General features: G+C 45.0%; 1 protein-coding gene across 1 annotated transcript in view; it reads left to right on the forward strand.

Moving 5' to 3' along the window:
- The window catches only part of LOC144501720 (dynein axonemal heavy chain 17-like), an 832067-nt gene that overhangs the window by 381355 nt on the left and 430232 nt on the right, over positions 1–20480 (forward strand). The window contains exon 37 of the mRNA XM_078225682.1: positions 13735–13839. Within this exon, the coding sequence (XP_078081808.1) occupies positions 13735–13839 (105 nt within the window). The remainder of the gene's footprint in view (positions 1–13734; positions 13840–20480) is intronic.

The raw sequence follows: 20480 nt of genomic DNA on the forward strand, positions 1-20480 counted from the left end.
AACAGATCGGGACCTCGACGCCATCGAAATTGTCTGTCTGACAGTCCGTACCCGGAGACCGCACCGTTTCACGGTGTCAGGGTGAATGAAACTCTCCGTGCTCCCGCTGTCAAACAAACAATGAATTAGGTGTCCATTTACCTCTATGCCCATCATGGACTTGTCGAGTCTGTGAGGCTTGGCCTGGTCCAGGATGATTGACGCCACCGTTGGGTCTTGAGTGCAACTGCAGGCAGCTGAGATGGTTGATGATGATGACCCCTGCTGGTCGTCTGCGGTCGGTGCCGACCAAAATGGCTGCGCCCATGGATTGCACGTGGTCGGCGGCGCTAAAAGTGGCGGCCCCTGCAGGTCGCACGTGTCTTGCGTCTTCGTCATCAGGAATGGCGGCGCTCTGGAATCGCACGTGGTGGAAGACCTCGAAGAAGCTGGAGACAAGGAGACAGGCTCTGGAGAATCACACGCTGCGCTGCTAAGCTTGGAGGGTGGTTTAGCCCTGCATACGTTGGCATAGTGCCCTTTCTTCCCACACGCGGAGCAAAATACTGTTCTGGCTGGACATCACTGCCGAGGGTGTTTCGCCAATCCACAGAAATAGCACCGCGGGCCTCCTGGAGCTGCTGCTGTCGTCAGGTCTGAGGTTGAAAGCACAATCGCGCATTTTTTTGGAGCCGCTGGGTAGAGTTGAGACGGTGGCTGTACTTGCCACGATGTTCCCACGTGGTCGGTGGGGTAAGTTTCTCGACTTCTGGAGGCCGTTTCCATCATGTCAGCCAATTCCACCGTCTTAGCTAGGTCTAGGTTACCTTGCTCTAGCAGCCGCAGGCGAATATACGATGAGCCGATTCCCGCCACGAACGCATCTCGGATCAAGTCGTTAGTATACTGGGCTGCCGACACTGGCTTGCAGTTGCAGGCTCTGGCTAGCTGCTGAAGTTCGCGCAGGTACTGTCCTGTCGTTTCGCCGGGCTGCCGCCGTCGAGTGGCTAGAAGGTGTCGAGCATGAATCTCGTTTGGCGGTTTGTTGTACAGTTTCTTAAGTAGTTCGATGGCCCTTTTGTAGTCTTGGGCATCGCGGATTGATGAGTATACAGTGTCGCTTACCCTTGCGTGGAGGAACCGCAGTCTATCGGCGTCGTTTTGAATGGCTGTTGAGGCATCGATGTAGTCTTGAAAACACTTTAACCAATGGTCGAAAGTGTTCGACGCTCCCGCTGCACGTGGATCTAAGGTAAGCCGATCGGGTTTCAACATTTGCTCCATGGTTTTTTTTTACCAAAATTTGTTATTAATAAAATTGATGCGCGATTAAATCACTCGGGAGGCTAGATCGTACCCGGGAAATAAAAACTTTTATTAATAACAAGAATGGAGCATACTATATACAATACAATCCCAGACTAAAGGGTCACCAGGCAGTGCAGTGACCTTTATACTCCTCCAGGTAGGCGGAGCCAACTGGAGTGTACCACAGAACAATATCAACAGGTAGAACACCCCAACCCTAACCCCAACAGTGACAACAGTAACATATCTACAAGTACCCATAGTGCTGACCATCTATGGTTCAGTACTCATAGTGGTAACCAACTATGGTTCACCACACCTTGATTTATGAACCAATTCAAAATCATCTGCCATTTTTGCTGCTAATCCCACTCTGTCCCTGTCAATTAACCAAAAGGTTCCTTAATTCTACAAAGTAACATTCTTTTCTAAATCCAATTATTAGTCTGCATTCTTAGCATTTGCAGTAGGTTTACCGGACAAATCAACTGTTGCAACAAAACATCGCCTCTTAAAGCAACACCACCTTTAAACAAAAAAAAAGCAAAATAGCACAGTATCATCACACTTTCAATCTACATTTATTGCAACAACACTGGTAGGATAGCAGCTTCCGTGGAGATCTTGATCCAGAACATTGGTCCTGCACTGCTATTGGAGTAGTACTCCATTGCTGTAGTCAGTGGTGGCATCTAGCAGTGGCTAATGTGAGAGGGAGGCAGGGCAACTTGATCTCACTCTAGCTTACCCTTCACCTCAAGGAGTCAGCCAGAGGCTCCCAGGCACCCTTAGGGAAGAAGACCACATGTAGACATCTGGGGCCATCCACTCAGATGACTTTGGGAGTATCCAGCTGATCCCAATGTCCTTTTCTGGTGAGCCCTTCAGCTCCAGCTTCACAGGCCAATCCCTAGCAGCATAGCAAAAGACCCAAAGCAGGCCGGGGCCGTCTCCTACAGAGGACATATGCTGAAGTCATGAAGATAGTTAAGTATAGCAATTAGCAGGCTCTCTCCACCACTGCTGTGGGTATCTGGGATGCACCATGATAGGGTTCGAAAAATTAAAAAATATTAAGAGCACAACAGTGGTACAGCTGGAAATGACATGTTGTATACTTTGCACTAATGTAAATAAAATAAAATTGGTTTCAAAATCTTGTGTGTGCCTCCTCTTTATGATTAGCTGTGTTGTTGTCCAGCCAACAATGATCACTTATTGCAGACGATGAAACAAGGTCTCTCGGGTCGATGTTGTCAGCCTTCACTTCACCACAGCATGTGTGCTTACTGAAATTTGTAACATTATTGATGCCCTATTCTTAATATCAAATCTGTGCAAGAAACATTGTTCACATGGTTTGCTGCTTGATCTATTCTTCATTCTTGCCTGTTCGACTGTCTTGTCTGCATTATTATAAAGCAAAGATCTCATTTCCATTGAGGCACATGTAAACGCATGGAGAAGGATAATAGATCCTCACATTCTGTTTACCCACTGTCATTTGGCTTGATTTCCTATGGGATATTACTCAGAGATTGTGTGCTACCCTGCCTGCCTTGTGCGTTTCCAGTTCTCACAATGCTTAATTGCTAAGCTCAGCGATAATGTGAGCACCATCCCACATTTAAGTGTTGGAGCACTGATTGTCAAAGGCACTCCATTTTGCTGGCACTCAAGCCTCCAACCTTTCCAACTTTGCAGTTGTCTGCATTGTACATTGTGCCATCTTTCTGCACGGTTTTGTGGCTGCTGCACGGGCATAATCAGCCATACCCTTTGTAGATATGTTTTGTTACTGAAGAACCAACTCTATTGTGGCCAATCCCTTGAAGGGGCCAGGGATCTGCATGTCGCCAAGACACAAGAATTGTGGCAGCTTTCTGGGTATCTCACACAGAGTAAGAAGTCTCACAACACCAGGTTAAAGTCCAACAGGTTTATTTGGTAGCAAAAGCCACTAGCTTTCGGAGCGCTGCTCCTTCGTCGGGTAAGAGGGAGTTCTGTTCACAAACAGGGCATATAAAGACACAAACTCAATTTACAAAATAATGGTTGTAATGCGAGTCTTTACAGGTAAACAAGTCTTAAAGGTACAGACAATGTGAGTGGAGAGAGCGTTAAGCACAGGTTAAAGAGATGTGTATTGTCTCCAGAGAGGACAGTTAGTGAGATTTTGCAAGCCTAGGCAAGTCGTGGGGGTTACAGATAGTGTGACATGAACCCAAGATCCTGGTTGAGGCCGTCCTCATGTGTGCGGAACTTGGCTATCAGTCTCTGCTCAGCGACTCTGCGTTGTCATGTGTCGTGAAGCCCGTCTTGGAGAACGCTTACCTGAAGATCAGAGGCCGAATGCCCGTGACCGCTGAAGTGTTCCCCAACAGGAAGATTGCCTGGTGATTGTCGAGCGGTGTTCATTCATCCATTGTCATAGCGTCTGCATGGTCTCCCCAATGTACCATGCTTCGGGACATCCTTTCTTCCAGCGTATCAGATAGACAACGTTGGCCGAGTTGCAAGAGTATACCGTGTACCTGGTGGATGGTGTTCTCACGTGAAATGATGGCATCCGTGTCGATGATTCGGCACGTCTTGCAGAGGTTGCTGTGGCAGGGTTGTATGGTGTCGTGGTCACTGTTCTCCTGAAGGCTGGGTAGTTTGCTACAGACAATGGTCTGTTTGAGGTTGAGCAGTTGTTAGAAGGCAAGAAGTGGGGGTGTGGGGATGGCCTTGGCAAGATGTTTGTCTTCATCACTTACATGCTGTAGGCTCCGTAGAAGATGTCGTAGCTTCTCCGCTCCGGGGAAGTACTGGACGACGAAGGGTACTCTGTCCACTGTGTCCCGTGTTTGTCTTTTGAGGATGTCGGTGCAGTTTTTCGCTGTGGCGCGTCGGAACTGTCAATCAATGAGCCAAGCTCCATGTCCTGTTCTTATGAGGGCATCTTGAAGCCTTCAACATGTCCCCATCATCGTCCAGTACTTGCATTATTTGCTTCTTGTATGTGACAAACCAACTGAACATTGAGTGAGTGGACTCCTTTCCTGTTTATGTGTTGGAGTGCCTGCGCTAGAGAGTTTTGACAGCCACGTGAGTGCAGTCATTAGTATCCTTCACCTGTGAAAAAACACCAATCGCAGCAAATCATAGGGTTTAGGCCTGCTAGCTCTCTGGCGAAGTGCACGTGATTGTGAGTTCAAGGGCTTGGTTCCAGTTAGGGCACTTATTTGACACTGGAATCCTGGCCAGCACAAGGAACATTTGATGGTACACCTCCACTGCCATCTTGACGTGAGCAGCTGCTAAGTGATTGGTTTGGCCAGGTGCTGGGACCCTTAATTGCTGCACTGCCATTCTGCACTCTGTGATCTTCCTGAGGTCTAATGTTCATTGATTATTGGAGGTGGCTCAGAGACTTCTCGTATGTGAGCATTCCAGCGCCAAGACTGTGAGCTCCTGCTTTAAAGATGGATTGCAGCTTGCCCAGTAGTCCAAATTGTTTAGACCTCATTATCACTGGGGGAAATTAGAACTCTAACAATAAGTGGTTAAAGCAAGGGGCTCCATTGCTGTAAGCTCAAATGAATAAACATCATTGCTTCATTCTCCTAGTTTGCTGCATTATCATTGAAAGGCTTGATAAGATCATAAGGTGTAGGAGCAGAAATAGGCCTTTGGTCCATCAAGTCTGCATTGCCATTCAGTGATATCATGACTGACCTGACAATCCTCAACTCCACTTTCCCACTTGATCCCCATAACCTTTGATTCTCTTGCTGATTAAAATCTGTCTATCTCAGCTTTGAACAGACTTAGTGACCAGTCTCTGCAGTAAGTAACTCCATAGATTCACTACCCTCTCAAGACGAAAATTCTCATTGTCTGTGTCTTAACTGGGTGACCGTTTATCTGAAATTATACCCTCTGGTTCTAGACTTTCCCACAAGGGGAAACAACCTCTTAGTATCTGCCCTGTCAAGCCGCTGAGAATCCTGCATATCTCAAAAAGGTTGCCTTTCATTCTTCTAAACTCCAATGAGTTCAGGCCCAACCTACTCAGCCTCTCCTCATAAGAAAATCCCTCCAAACCCGGGATCAACCTAGTAAACCTTCCCTGAACTGCCTGCAATGCCAGTATACCGTTCCTTAAATAATGGGACCAAGACTGTTGTGGTCTAACTAGTGCTTTGTATAGTTTTAGCAAGATTGCTCTATTTTTATACTCCATTCTCTTTGAGATAAAGGCCATCCATCCATTTGTCTTCCCTATTACCTGCTGAACTTGCATATTAGCTTTTTGCGCTTTATGTACAAATACTGCCAGATCCCCCGTGGCTTAATTTTCTGCAGTCTTTCTCCATTTAAGTAGCATTCAGCTCCTTTATTCTTCTCACCAAAGTACATGACTTCATATTTACCTACACCATATTCCATCTGCCAGGTTTATGCCCACTCACTTAACCTGTGTGTATCCCTCTGTAGACTCTCTTCCACTTGCCTTCCCATCTATTTTTGTATCATTTGCAAACTTGGCAAACATACATTCACTTCCCCCATCCAAGTCATTAATATATATTGTAAGTGGTGGCCCCAGCACAGATCCCTGTGGCACTCCACTCATTACAGGTTGCCATCCTGCAAATGCCTCTCTTATCCAAAATGTCTGTCTTCTTTTAGTTATGATGTGGAGATGCCGGCGTTAGACTGGGTAAACACAGTAAGAAGTTTAAAAACACCAGGTTAAAGTCCAACAGGATTATTTGGTAGCAAATGCCACTAGCTTTCGGAGCGCTGCCCCTTCGTCAGGTGGAGTGGAGAAATGCTCACAAACGGGGCATATAGAGACACAAACTCAATTTACAGAATAATGATTGGAATGCAGACTTTACAGACAATCAAGTCTTAAAGGTACAAACAATGTGAATGGAGGGAGCATTAAGCACAGGTTAAAGAGATGTGTATTGTCTCCAGACAGGACAGCCAGTGAGATTCTGCAAGTCCAGACAAGCTGTGGGGGTTACAGATAGTGGTGCACATTGGTACTGCCGACGTAGGCAGGAAAGGGGAAGGGGTTATGAAAAGAGAATATAGGGAGTGAGGTAGGGAGTTAAGTAAAAGGAACGCTAAGGTAGTAATCTCAGGATTGCTACCTGTGCCACGTGACAGTGAGGGAAGGAATGGAATAAGGTGGAGGATGAATAAGTGGCTGAGGGATTGGAGCAGGGGGCAGGGATTCAGGTTCCTGGATCATTGGGACCTCTTTAGGGGCAGGTGCGATCTGTACAAAAAGGACGGGTTTCACTTAAATCCCAGGGGGACCAATATTCTGGCGGGAAGGTTTGCTAAGGTTACTGGGGACGGTTTAAACTAGAATGGTTGGGGGGTAGGAATCAAAATGTGGTGACTGGGAGAGAGGAGGTTAGAGTAAAAATAAGAGGGGCTGGTCGGCAGTGTGAGAGGGAGGATAGGCAGGTGAAGGGGAAGGGGAGCTCTCAGACCGAAGGGTTGAGGTGTGTTTATTTTAATGCAAGGAGTATAGTGAACAAAATGGATGAGCTTAGAGCGTGGATCGCTGCTTGGAAGTGTGATGTGGTGGCCATTACAGAGACTTGGTTATCTCAGGGTCAGGACTGGGTACTTCAAGTGCCGGGTTTCAGATGTTTCAGGAGGGACAGGGAAGGAGGCAAAAGAGGTGGGGGAGTGGCACTGTTGAACAGGGATAGTGTCACAGCTGTAGAAAAGATGGATGCCATGGAAGGATTGTCTACGGAATCTCTGTGGGTGGAGGTTAGGAACAGGAAGGGGTCGGTAACTTTACTGGGTGTTTTCTATAGGCCGTCCAATAGTAGCAGAGATGTGTAGGAGCAGATTGGAAAGCAGATTCTGGAGAGATGTGATTCTAACAGAGTGGTCATGATGGGAGATTTTAATTTCCCAAATATCGATTGGAATATCCCTAGGGTAAGGGATTTAGATGGAGAGGAGTTTGTTAGGTGTGTTCAGGAGAGCTTCCTGACACAGTATGTGGATAAGCCTACAAGAGGAGAGGCTGTGCTTGATTTGATATTAGGGAATGAACCTGGGCAGGTGTCAGATCTATCAGTGGGAGAGCATTTTGGGGATAGTGATCATAACTATCTCCTTTACACTAGCATTGGAGAGAGATAGGATCAGCCGAGCTAGGAAAGTGTTTATCTGGAGTAAGGGCAACTATGATGCTATTAGGCAGGAAATTAGAGGCATAAATTGGAAGGAGGTTTTCTCAGGGAAATGTATGGAAGAAATGTGGCAAGTTTCCAAGGAAAATTTGTCTGGAGCTCTGCACGGCTATGTTCCGGTGCGACAGGGGAGTTATGGTAGGTTACAGGAACCGTGGTGCACGAAAGCTGTAACGGATTTAGTCAGGAAGAAAAGAAAAGCCTACAAAAGGTTCAGGGAGCTAGGTAATGTTAGAAATCTAGAAGAGTATATGACTAGTAGGAAGGAACTAAAGAGGGAAATTAGAAGAGCCAGGGGGGGACATGAGAAGGCCTTGGCAGACAGGATAAAGGAAAACCCCAAGGCATTCTACAAGTATGTGAAGAGCAAGAGGATAAGATGTGAAGGAGTAGGACCTATCAAATGTGACGGTGGGAAAATCTGCATTGAACCGGTTGAAATAGCAGAGGTACTCAATGAATACTTTGCTTCAGTATTCACAGTGGAAAAGGATCTTGGTAGTTGCAGTGTTGGAGCTGTTGAAAAGCATCAAGTTAGATAAATGGCCGGGACCGGATGGGATGTACCCCAGGTTCCTGTGGGAGGCGAGGGAAGAGATTGCTGATCCTCTGGCGATGATCTTTGCGACGTCAATGGAGACGGGAGAGGTTCCGGAGGATTGGAGGATGGCGGATGTGGTTCCGTTATTCAAGAAAGGGAAAAGAGATAGCCCAGGAAATTATAGACCGGTGAGTCTAACCTCAGTGGTAGGTAAGTTGATGGAGAAGATCCTGAGAGGCAGGATTTATGAACATTTGGAAAGGAATAGTATGATCAGAAGTAGCCAGCACGGCTTTGTCCGAGGCAGATCATGCCTTACGAGTGTGATTGAGTTTTTTGAAGATGTGACTAGACACTTCGACGGGGGAAGAGCGGTAGATGTGGTTTATATGGATTTCAGTAAGGTGTTTGATAAGGTGCCCTATGCAAGGCTTATGGAGAAAGTGAAGGGGCATGGGATACAAGGGGACGTTGCTTTGTGGATTCAGAACTGGCTTCCCCACAGAAGGCAAAGAGTGGTTGTAGATGGGTCTTTTTCAGAGTGGAGATCGGTCACCAGTGGGGTGCCCCAGGGATCTGTTCTAGGACCCTTGCTGTTTGTGATTTTTATAAATGGCCTGGATGAGGAAGTGGAAGGATGGGTTGGCAAGTTTGCTGATGACACGAAGGTTGGAAGTGTTGTGGATAGTGTAGAGGGATGTCAGCAGTTGCAACGAGACATAGATAAGATGCAAGACTGGGTGGAGAAGTGGCAGATGGACTTCAACCCAGGTAAGTGTGTGGTGGTTCATTTTGGCAGGTCGAATAGGATGGAAGAATATAATATTAAGGGTAAGACGCTTGGCAGTGTGGAAGAACAGAGGGATCTTGGGGTCCAGGTTCATAGGACGCTCAAAGCGGCGTCGCAGGTAGAGGCTGTGGTTAAGAAGGTGTATGGAATACTGGCCTTCACCAATAGAAGAATTGAGTTTAGAAATCGGGAGATAATGCTGCAGCTGTATAGGACCCTGGTCAGACCCCACCTGGAGTACTGTGCCCAGTTCTGGTCGCCTCATTACAGAAAGGATGTGGAAGCCATAGAACGGGTGCAGAGGAGATTTACGAGGATGTTGCCGGGATTAAGTGGTATGCCTTATGAGGATAGGTTGAGAGAGGCGAAGGATGAGAGGTGACCTGATAGAGGTGTATAAGTTGTTGAGAGGTATTGATAGAGTGGATTCTCAGAGGCTTTTACCCAGGGCTGAAATGGTTGTCACGAGAGGCCACAGGTTTAGGGTGCTGGAGAGTAGGTATAGAGGTGATGTTAGGGGTAAGTTTTTCACTCAGAGGGTGGTGGGTGCGTGGAATCGGCTGCCGGTAGTGGTGGTGGAAGTGGATTCGATTGAGTCTTTTAAGAGACTTTTGGATAGGTTCATGGAGGTTAGTAAGATAGAGGGTTATAGATGAGCCTGGAAGGTAAGGAAATTGTTCGGCGCAACTTGTGGGCCGAAGGGCCTGTTTGTGCTGTAGCTTTTCTATGTGCTATGTTCTATCGTGTGACATGAACCCAAGATCCCGGTTGAGGCCATCCTCATGTGTGCGGAACTTGGCTATCAGTTTCTGCTCAGCGACTCTGCGCTGTCGTGTGTCGTGAAGGCCGCCTTGGAGAACGCTTACGCGAAGATCAGAGGCCGAATGCCCGTGACCGCTGAAGTGCTCCCCAACAGGAAGAGAACAGTCTTGCCTGGTGATTGTCGAGCGGTGATCATTCATCCGTTGTCGTAGCGTCTGCATGGTTTCCCCAATGTACCATGCCTCGGGACATCCTTTCCTGCAGCGTATCAGGTAGACAACATTGGCCGAGTTGCAAGAGTATGTACCGTGTACCTGGTGGATGGTATTCTCACATGAGATGATGGCATCTGTGTCGATGATCCGGCACGTCTTGCACAGGTTGCTGTGGCAGGGTTGTGTGGTGTCGTGGTCACTGTACTCCTGAAGGCTGGGTAGTTTGCTGCGGCCAGTGGTCTGTTTGAGGTTGTACGATTGTTTGAAGGCAAGAAGTGGTGGTGTGGGGATGGCCTTGGTGAGATGTTCGTCTTCATCAATGACATGTTGAAGTCTCCGGAGGCGATGCCGTAGCTTCTCCGTTCCGGGGAAGTACTGGATGACGAAGGGTACTCTGTCCACCGTGTCCCATGTTTGTCTTCTGAGGAGGTCAGTGCGGTTTTTCGCTGTGGCGCGTCAGAACTGTCGATCGATGAGTCGAGCGCCATATCCTGTTCTTATGAGAGCATCTTTCAGAGTCTGGAGGTGCCTGTTGCGATCCTCCTCATCCGAGCAGATCTTGTGTATACGGAGGGCTTGTCCGTAGGGGATGGCTTCTTTAACGTGTTTAGGGTGGAAGCTGAAGAAGTGGAGCATCGTGAGGTTATCCGTGGGCTTGCGGTATAGTGAGGTGCTGAGGTGACCGTCCTTAATGGAGATGCGTGCGTCCAAGAATGCAACCGATTCCGGAGAGTAGTCCATGGTGAGTCTGATGGTGGGATGGAACTTGTTGATGTCATCATATAGTTGTTTCAGTGATTGTTCACCATGAGTCCAAAAAACAGTTCTCCAAGGCGGCCTTCACGACACACGACAGCGCAGAGTCGCTGAGCAGAAATTGATAGCTGAGTTCCGCACACATGAGGACGGCCTCAACCGGGATCTTGGGTTCATGTCACACTATCTGTAACCCCCACAGCTTGTCTGGATTTGCAGAATCTCACTGGCTGTCCTGTCTGGAGACAATACACATCTCTTTAACCTGTGCTTAATGCTCCCTCCATTCACATTGTTTGTACCTTTAAGACTTGATTATCTGTAAAGACTGCATTCCAATCATTATTCTGTAAATTGAGTTTGTGTCTCTGTATGCCCTGTTTGTGAGCATTTCTCCACTCCACCTGATGAAGGGGCAGCGCTCCGAAAGCTAGTGGCATTTGCTACCAAATAAACCTGTTGGACTTTAACCTGGTATTGTTAAACTTCTTACTTCTTTTAGTTAGCCAGTCTACCAATGCTAATATACTACCCCCTACACCATAGGCTCTTATCCTTTCTGCAGTACATTGTCAAAAGCTTTTTGGAAATCCAAATACACAACATCTACTGGTTCTCCTTTATCTATCCTGTTTGTTACCACCTCAAAGAATTCTAATAAATTGATCAGGCATGATTTTCCCTTCATGAAGCCATGCTCACTCTGTTTGATTATATTATGTATCCTTAGATGTCCTGCTGTTGCATCCTTAATAATGGATTCTAACTTTTTCCCAATCACAGATGTTAAAATAACTGGCTTATAGTTACCTGCTTTGTGTTTCCCTCCCTTTTGAATCAAGTTGTTACATTGGCAGTTGTCCAAGACTCTGCGACTTTTCAAGAATTTAAGGATTCTTTGAAGATAATTATCAGTATGCACCCACTATCTGTACCTACTTCCTTTAGTATCCTAAGTTACAACCCATCATGTCCTAGCCAGCTCCTAACATGTCTCATGTGCACATCATTCCTTATTAAACAATACACAAATCAGCTGTGTGCCACTTTAATTGGCCCACCAGAGCAGTGTACCAGTCCTCCAAATAACTCTGAGAGACCTTACCAGCAGAGATATTCATCAGAATAATTTTGTGCTGCACCATCTTTTCAGGTTGCAAGCTAGTGATGCCAAGCCCTCACTACCAGACCAGCTTCACCCTCCCTTGTATCAGTGCAGTAATCACTGCCAATGTTCTTGAGGGTAGCCATGACGTGGAGATGCCGGCGTTAGACTGGGGTGGGCACAGTAAGAAGTCTCACAACACCAGGTTAAAGTCCAACAGGTTTATTTAGAATCACAAGCTTTCAAAGTGCTGCTCCTTCATCAAGTGATGAAGGACCTGATGAAGGAGCAGCGCTCCGAAAGCTTGTGACTTCAAATAAACCTGTTGGACTTTAACCTGGCATTGTGAGACTTCTTATTGTTCTTGGGGTGCATTATGTAAAGGGTTCCCTTCCTCCAAGGATTCTCAAGCCTTCCTTCCCCTCCAAGCTTTATGCCATTTTGTGGAGGATATCCTGTGCAACCTCCTTAACGCATTGAGGCAGATGTGCCTACGCCCCATTGGCAGATTAGCCCATCCCTTCTTGAGCCCTATTGCACAGTGAGATTCTGAGTCCACCACCCCATGAAACAAATGACCCTACAATTTATTTTAACCATCTGCAGCCACGTCATTCTGCCATCTTCCAATTCTGGCCCCAGCTTGTTTATGACCCTCTCAACACACTCTTCCCCATTGTGTCCCAGAGGATGCGTCCAACCGCATCCCACTTGTCATGTGATGGAGTGTATCCTTTGCCAGTTTTTCCTCTTCTTCATGCAATCCTTGCCCTATGGCCCTTTCCACAACCTCCATCCCATGTTACTCCCTTTCCCATGGAAACCTTACCCCACGACCTCTTCAACAATCTCTGTCTATGTTTTGCCCCTTTTGCGTGGAGGTCTTGCTCTGCAGCCAGTTCCACAGCAACCCTGCCTTACTGCTGGTCTCATAAGTATAGTCTTGCCTGCAATATCCAACTGAGAGTGATGTAGCACTGCCTGCAAAGCCAGGCTCAGAGTCAAGGACCATGAGTACTTCTTGATGAAAGTTAGACAAACAAACCTCAAAGTCATGAGTGAAGTGCAGGTCATTAGTTGCATATCATCACATTTAAATGTATTCAAATTGCCTTCCTGACAACATTTTGCGTCAGGAGCAAAATCAGAAAATGCTGAAAAATCTCAGCAGATCTGACAGCATCTGTGGAGAGTGAACAGAGGTAACATTTTGAGATTTTAGCTCTATTCATTTCTCCACAGATGCTATCAAACCTGCTGAGATTTTACAGCATTTTCTGTTTTTGTTTCAAATTCCGTAGTAATTTGCTTTTATTATATCGTGTGTCAGGATATGTGCTCTGCTACTGAAGACTGGTAAGAAGTCTCACAACACCAGGTTAAAGTCCAACAGGTTTATTTGGTAGCACAAGCCACAAGCTTTCAGAGCGCTGTGCTCTGAAGGAGCAGCGCTCTGAAAGCTTGTGGTTTGTGCTACCAAATAAACTTGTTGGACTTTAAACTGGTGTTGTGAGGCTTCTTACTGTGCTTACCCCAGTAAAAATGCCAGCATCTCCACATCACTGAAGACTGGAGCAGACAATAGGATACTGTTTTCCCGCTGACACAAACCAGAATTTAATGATCTAATGATATTTTCCACTCCTTATGTATCCTAATGTTTATAGGTATTCAAAATATCTCTAAAATTAAGTTTTCCAGATTTCTCATGAAAATGAAGTGTGACAAAAACTTTAAAAAGTGAAATGAAAATAATAAACTTTATTTTAAATGCGAACTTCAATTATTTGGAATTTTATTGAGATTTTGAATATTATGGGCGGGATTCTCCAGCCACGCTCACCTCAAAACTGGAGAAAACCGCCCGAGGTCAATGGACCTTTTCATGGTCCGCCCCTCTGCCCGCTACAATTCTCGTGGCGGGCGAGACAGGAGAATTCCGGCCTATGTGTTTACACTTCTAATATTTATAGTTTCCTCCTTAATAACAGCACCTATGTTTTGTTTACCCCTCATAGTATATTAATATTTATAAAGATTGATCTTTTTTCATCATATAGTCCTGTGGGAATATCTACAAGGGACTGGCACAAAGTGGAGCCTGGGGCTGTTTCGATGAATTCAATAGGATCTCTGTAGAAGTTTTATCAGTGATTGCAGTTCAGGTAATTTAAAGATCTTCGATTTGATTTATTATTGTCACATGTATTAACATGCAGTGAAAAGTATTGTTTCTTGTGTGCTATACAGACAAAGCATACCGTTCATAGAGAAGGAAATGAGAGAGTGCTGAATGTAGTGTTACAGTCATAGCTAGGGTGTAGAGAAAGATCAACTTAATGCAAGGTAAGTCCATTCAAAAGCCTGATGGCAGCAGGGAAGAAGCTGTTCTTGAGTCAGTTGATATGTGACCTCAGACTTCATTGTCCCTCCTCAACTTCATTGTCCCTCCTCAACAAAATTATAATTTTCTCTTTTTTTTCAACTTCCATATTTCAATCGAAATGTACTCTACTTTGTGGGAAAACCACTCTCTTATAATAATTGTTAAGCTTTGACACAAAGGGTGAAATTTAATTCTCAACCCAAAGACAGACTGAGTGGTGGGGAGGGGGCTGGGGGCGGGGCTGATGTTGACAGCATTGGCAGCATTTAATCAGCTGGGAGATTGCAGGGCAAAGACGCTGTTACTGATTAAATCCCAGGCAGGAAGGTTGAAGCCAAAACGCACCCTTAAGTGGACATAAAAGGGCCACTTAGGGGCCACACCTTGGCACCATTGAAAATGAAATGTTGCTGGGGCCACATCTGGTGGGGGAAAATGGTTCTTTCTACTTGGGCAGCCCATGTCTAATGGAGAAACCCACTGGAGGTATGGGTCACCCATGAAGATCCCAGTCGACCCTAAATACGAAAACCTCTCCTCCCCTTCACAAAGGCCTGCCCTTGTAGCCCCACTAGCTCCCAAAATCCTCCCTACCTACCTTCACTCCAGGTTCCAGTGACAATCCTGCAGCCAGGACTTCTTGCCATATTGGCATTCAGCACTACACCCAGTGGCATTGCCAGTTTTGTTGAGAACAGGACATCTCCTCTGAAGACAATGCCAAACACCTAAGTACCTGATTGGCATTAAAGCAGGTCAGGACTTAGAATGGCAACAAAAGATTGCCACTGGTTTTCTAGCTGTTAAACTGGCCCACCATTGCTAACATTAAATTCCATGTTAATGTCAGAGGGCTAGAAATTCTTTGAGCCATCCTTTTGATTCTGAAGTGGGTACAGATGAAGTGCATGTTCCAGTTGGGAAGCCTGAGACCAGACAAAAACTGTGGCTCAGGCTTCATTGGCATTTTTTGGATGGACTGTAAATGCCCATCTGTTTTTCACAGACAGCCTGTCCACTTTAAAAGGATCAATATTAGCCTGCTTGACTCAATGCGTCAAAGATGAATTTTGGAGAGAGGAGAATGGAGCCAGTTGCAGTCAGCAGTGATTCTCAGGAATGCTGTGAAGCTGAAAGGACGCATGTTTCCTTGCATCACACATGAAAAGCAAAAGTTAGCTTTTCAATAGACTGATGTTTAGGCACATCCACATCTGAGAAAAGCACTGAGGTATAGGCTTGACATTAGCATTGCTCTCGGCAGTCCAATCTCCCTGTGGAGTTGTAAAGTGGGCAACCAATTGAATGATACACATTTTGTGCATCCAACAGAAATATCCTAGAATGACTGCTTCTTTGCTGAGCCCAGAAGCACATCTGATCTATAGACTCTGTGAAGACGTACCTTCTATTTTGGCTCTTTTTTTCGACATAGCTTTATCCTTTATACGTTTCTCTTCAATCTGCTCAGGCTGCCTTCATCAGGCTATATTTGAAACCTTACAATAGGCAGACCTTAATTTAAAAAAAACCTTCTCCCTGAATCTGCTAAAAGGCAGCTTTATTAGATTAGTTTTTTAACAGCACAAGAAGTTTTTTTTAAATTAATTTCTGCCAGTCAAAATCAAAAATCACCCTCCTCCATAAAAGCCTGAATGGTTTAGTCTAACAGTAGCTTAAATTATATAATTTCTAAGGGGTCAAGTTATATGATGCTATGATCCCAGCTGATGTTATAACTGGATGGGAAGATCTCAGAAAGGAACCTTGGCTCAATTTTTTTTTTATAAAACGTGGAGGAACAGACATGGTGAGAAGGTAGGAAAATGGGGATGAGGAGTATGTCAGCCATGATCAAATGGCGGAGTGGACTCGATGGGCCGAATGGCCTAATTCTGCTCTGAAATCTTATGAACAGAGTCACAGGAATGCTAATTCATTTTAAAAACAAGAAAAATAATTTATTAAACATGACAAATAGGATTATGATACAATCCTCCTTTACTCACCCCTTGGCTTAACAAGGACTCACAGATTTTATGATTGCAAAGTACATCTTAAGATGCAATGGCCTCATCAAAATCCAAATTTCCTTTTAAGCACTCAAGATGACTGTGCTCAAAAAGGCACACTCTGCTCTAAACCAAAATTAGTGTCTGTGAATTTCCTCTAAGAATCTCCCCAGATTATTGTCACATGAGAATTTCCAAATTTCACTCCCAGAAACATGCTTTAAAATCTTCTCCAAAAATAATGCTTTCCCTTCGTGGTTTGCTTTCCAAAATCCAGTCCAGGTTTTCCAAATGACACTGTTAAACAAAGCTTCTGCACTATTTTTAACATCTAATCCAGCCCAAGTTTTTGAACAACCTCTCTAAAATTTGTTGTTTTGACTGCTGTACAAGCTATTCACAGTTGCTTTAACTCTTGATTCTCAGACTCTAGTAAAATGGCACCAAACGTTTCATTTATCTCTGAAGTCTGCTGCCCCACTTTAAATCTAGTTTCTGCAATTGTCTCTTCAACTTAAAACACTTTGTTACTCTTCCATGAATTGTTCTGAACACTATCACTGTGTCTGTTATTTTAACTCAAGTCATCTTTAACATTCTTTTTGTCCTAATTTCCTGGTTATCCGGGCTATAATTTGTTCTTTAGGAAGCTTGTATCTTTGTAATTTCCTTGATCTGCCCAGTTTCTCCTGAGAGTTGAAAGATATTCACTCTCCCGTGTCCTGTAGCAACTGGATTATATCCAGCTAAAACTAAAACTTAAACAGCTTTTTTCCCCAGAAGTGCTTCCAATAGCTAAGCAGCACCTGCATACTTCTGCTGGCCTATTTTGCTTCATGCTGTAGCCCTCTCTAAACACAATAGAATCACAGTTGGAACTTAACCAACCTCAACACATAAAAATATCTTTGCCCAGCATGAATCTAACTATAGGTTTTATCCTTCCAGGCTCAATTTCTTTTTACATTAAATTAAACCCATTTAAAACTATACCTTATTTCTAATGTTTACAAATACAAATATAAATCCCTTGAAACTACTTTTGTTTTCCGAACACCTCCACCTTTGAAAGGAAGAAATCTTCACAACCATGTAGATTTCTTTACATTGGTGTTACATCCGCTTTACAGAAACATAACCTGACAAATCTCAAACGTCATAACTTGTTACATCATACCAGTACAGTTTTTTACTTCATAATTACACATGTGATATTATATAATTATAAAACAAAGGCAATTACTCTAACAGCATCATTCGAATCTATACATGGTAATGTTATCATAACTCAAATCTTGTGCTTCTTTTTCTTCTGATTTCCATTTTTCAACTCAGAAAATAATTCATTTGTTTAAGTCTACAGTGTCATTGCCCTTTTTGTCACTTCTAGGCATAGTTGCATTCTCAAGTTCACCTTCCAAATTCGCATGTGGTAAATTTGCATTTCGATTGAACGCAGTTAAAATGTCATTTTTGTGCTTTAACATCCCTTGTCAAAACCTTTTAGCTGTTTCAAGAAACTTGTTAAGATGCTTCTTGGGTTTACTCAGAATGTTTTTGTATTCTTGCTTCATTTGCTTTTTGAACTTCTTGTGATCTTGTTTCTCCAAAACTGCGCACAGTACTCCAGGTGTGGTATATGCATGCTTTGATACATTTGAAGCAAGACTTAACTAGACCTCTACCCAAATCTTCTTGCAATAATGGCTAAAATTCCATTAGCCCCCTGTTCATTTTTTGGACCTGCATGTTAGCTTTGAGTCACTTATGGACAAGGATACCCAAGGTGTCAGGAAGCAGAGGTAACCTATAGTGGTATTGTTGGATTTTAGAAATAAGGTATAGATTTAGGTTAGTTTAATTTAGTGTTTCTGTGTAAAAACAATAAAACTCTAATTAGATTCATGTTGACAAAGGTGTTTCAATGTATAGGAACTTTTGATTTCAATTCAAACTGTGTCTGTATTGTGCTTTGAGAGTTTATGATGTGAAATGCAAACATGAACTTGGAGAAAGGATGAGCTGTTGCATAGCAGCCAGGGCCACTTTTTAGATTCAGGAGGTTTTTTGATTTTACTTTTAAACTGGACCTATAGCAGTTGGAGCGAGAACACTAGAGAATGCTAAGAGCAGGGAAGCCCTACAATGGAGTAATGGGCACCGAAGTAACTCTAGAAACCAAAAGATAGTTAGTTCAAGAAACTAAATAAAGATAAGTTTCCAGGAAGATTGAAGTAAGAAGGAACAAAGAAGAACTGCCATTGGAACAGGGTACTGTCAGTTGAAATTAAAGTCAGAGCTGAAGATGCAGACCTGGTGGAGTTAGCACATGAAAAGGTTGAAGCAATTATGAAGCATTTGGTGGCTGGACCGCTACGGACTGTGTGAAAGTTTCCAATCTCCTCTCTATTCGAGACAAAGGAATACTGAAACCTGGAGGTTGATCCATGCTAAAAACAGCATTGTTTGAAAGAAGATTGTGCAGCATTTCTGTTTGAAAGTGGAGTTTGAAAACACTCAGGTGTAAACTGGAGTCCAATGAGATCAGTTGGCTCATAGTATTAAGATCATTTTTTTGGAGTGATTTGAGGAGAAATCCACAGATGATCGATTGATGGCATCTGCCACTTGGCTTCAGATTGGGGCATTGTCTGACTGCAGTTAGCCAGTTGGGTTACAGAGATTTTGGGCATGATCTTTCTGACCCGCTGTGCCGGTCGGTCTGCACAGTGAGCCAGGAAGATGGTGTGCAAGGCTTTTGCGCTGAGCACATGCTGAAAACCATCTTCCCAGCACTGTTTTGCTGACAGGATCAGCTTTGGAAGCCAATTTAAATAGTAATGTCATGATTTACACAACATTAACATGCCCAGCATGACTGTTTTCAGCCTCCTGGACATTTCCCCCCCTTGTTGGTCAGACCTCTTGCTGACGAAAATCACTGCTGGTCCCCACCAACGCAGATCAGATGTGATGGCCACGCCGGGGAATCGGAGGTGAAGAAATGACTGGACAGTGCCCATGGGTAGTGCCAGCCTGCCAGTGCCCACAGGGCACCTGACGCTATCCACCGGGCACCATAACAGTGCCGGGCAGTGCCAAGGGAATGGGGCCTGAGCGGCGTGAATTCTGAGTGGATGGGGCTATGATGGGGTGGGGGAGAAATTGAGGGAGCTTTCCGGGGGGGGGGGGGGGGCTCAAGGGAGGAGCTCTGCAGTGGGAAGGAATGGGGAGCATTTGTGGGGAGACTGATTGAAAATGGGAGCATGTGGGGTGATCGACAATTGAGGAGGTGTGCAATGGGGGGATCAGCAACGTGGGGGCATGCGGGGGGCTCTGCAATGGGGGAGGCATGCAGTAGGCTGAATGGCAAAGGGGGGGCTGTGGCGGAGGTCAAGACAGGGAACTCATTATGAGGGTCCTGATGCCAGTGACCAGTGTTGCCATGGAGCGGAGTGGGGGGGAGAGGGTTATATTGCCACTCAGAGGGGGACCTCTGGCCACTTGCTCATAAGTTGCAGTGAATGGTGAGTGCAGAGACAGCAGTGGAGTGTCCCGGTGATGTCCCCCTCTGCCTGTCTGGGTGCTGGGGCGGATATTGCGGTGCTGTCAGGAGGATGCTTCATTGCTACACGCAGAGACAGGGCTCAGATCCCCGCTCCCTTTGAAGGAGCTGCGCTCAGTGAAACTTCTCTATTCCCTGCCTTTATCCTGTCTCCCACTATTGGTGTTGAGGAGAAGATGATTATTTGCGCTGGGGCTGAGTGGTTTGGGTGGCAGGAGATCTCCTTGTGCACTGGCAGATTGGGACACCTGCATAATAACACCCTGATAATTCTGTAGCTGGCTTTCCCTGTGAGGGCTTAGGTTCCACATGAAACTCCCAACTGCCAAAATAATTGACAGAGTGTGGAAAATTGCGCAAGATAGTTCACTGAAAAAACTGGAATGAAACACTCCGGTTTTCAGACTTTTGTGACACTTGGGGCGAATTTTCTTATTCTGCCTGCCACAGGAATTGGAGCGGGCGAGGGGTGGACTACGGAAAGGTCTGCTGACCTCGAGTGGGATTTTCCAGTTTCAAGGCAAAATGGCCGGAAAATCCTTAAAATTGTTTTGGGAAGATCGCCCACCCCCTGTGTGTTTACTGAAAACATTGTAGCATAACGTATATTCTGTAGCCTGTATTAACCTTAAAATCAGTCTGCATGTATGAAAATAAGTGGGAGCGAAGGTGTATCTTATTCTAGTCAAGCTTTTCATGTTCAATAACTTTATTTTGTTGTTAAAAGCTAATTGTCAGTCCTGACTTTGCGCATCCATGTTCTCTTAATAAAAAGTAAAAGTTACGGTCTTTTGGGCCAAAGTTCAATTCTGGGACCTTCCCGTCCAGTAGTAACGCCAACTG

This window comes from Mustelus asterias, chromosome 12 (genome assembly GCF_964213995.1).
Source record: "Mustelus asterias chromosome 12, sMusAst1.hap1.1, whole genome shotgun sequence".
In the NCBI taxonomy this organism is placed as follows: Eukaryota; Metazoa; Chordata; class Chondrichthyes; order Carcharhiniformes; family Triakidae; genus Mustelus; species Mustelus asterias.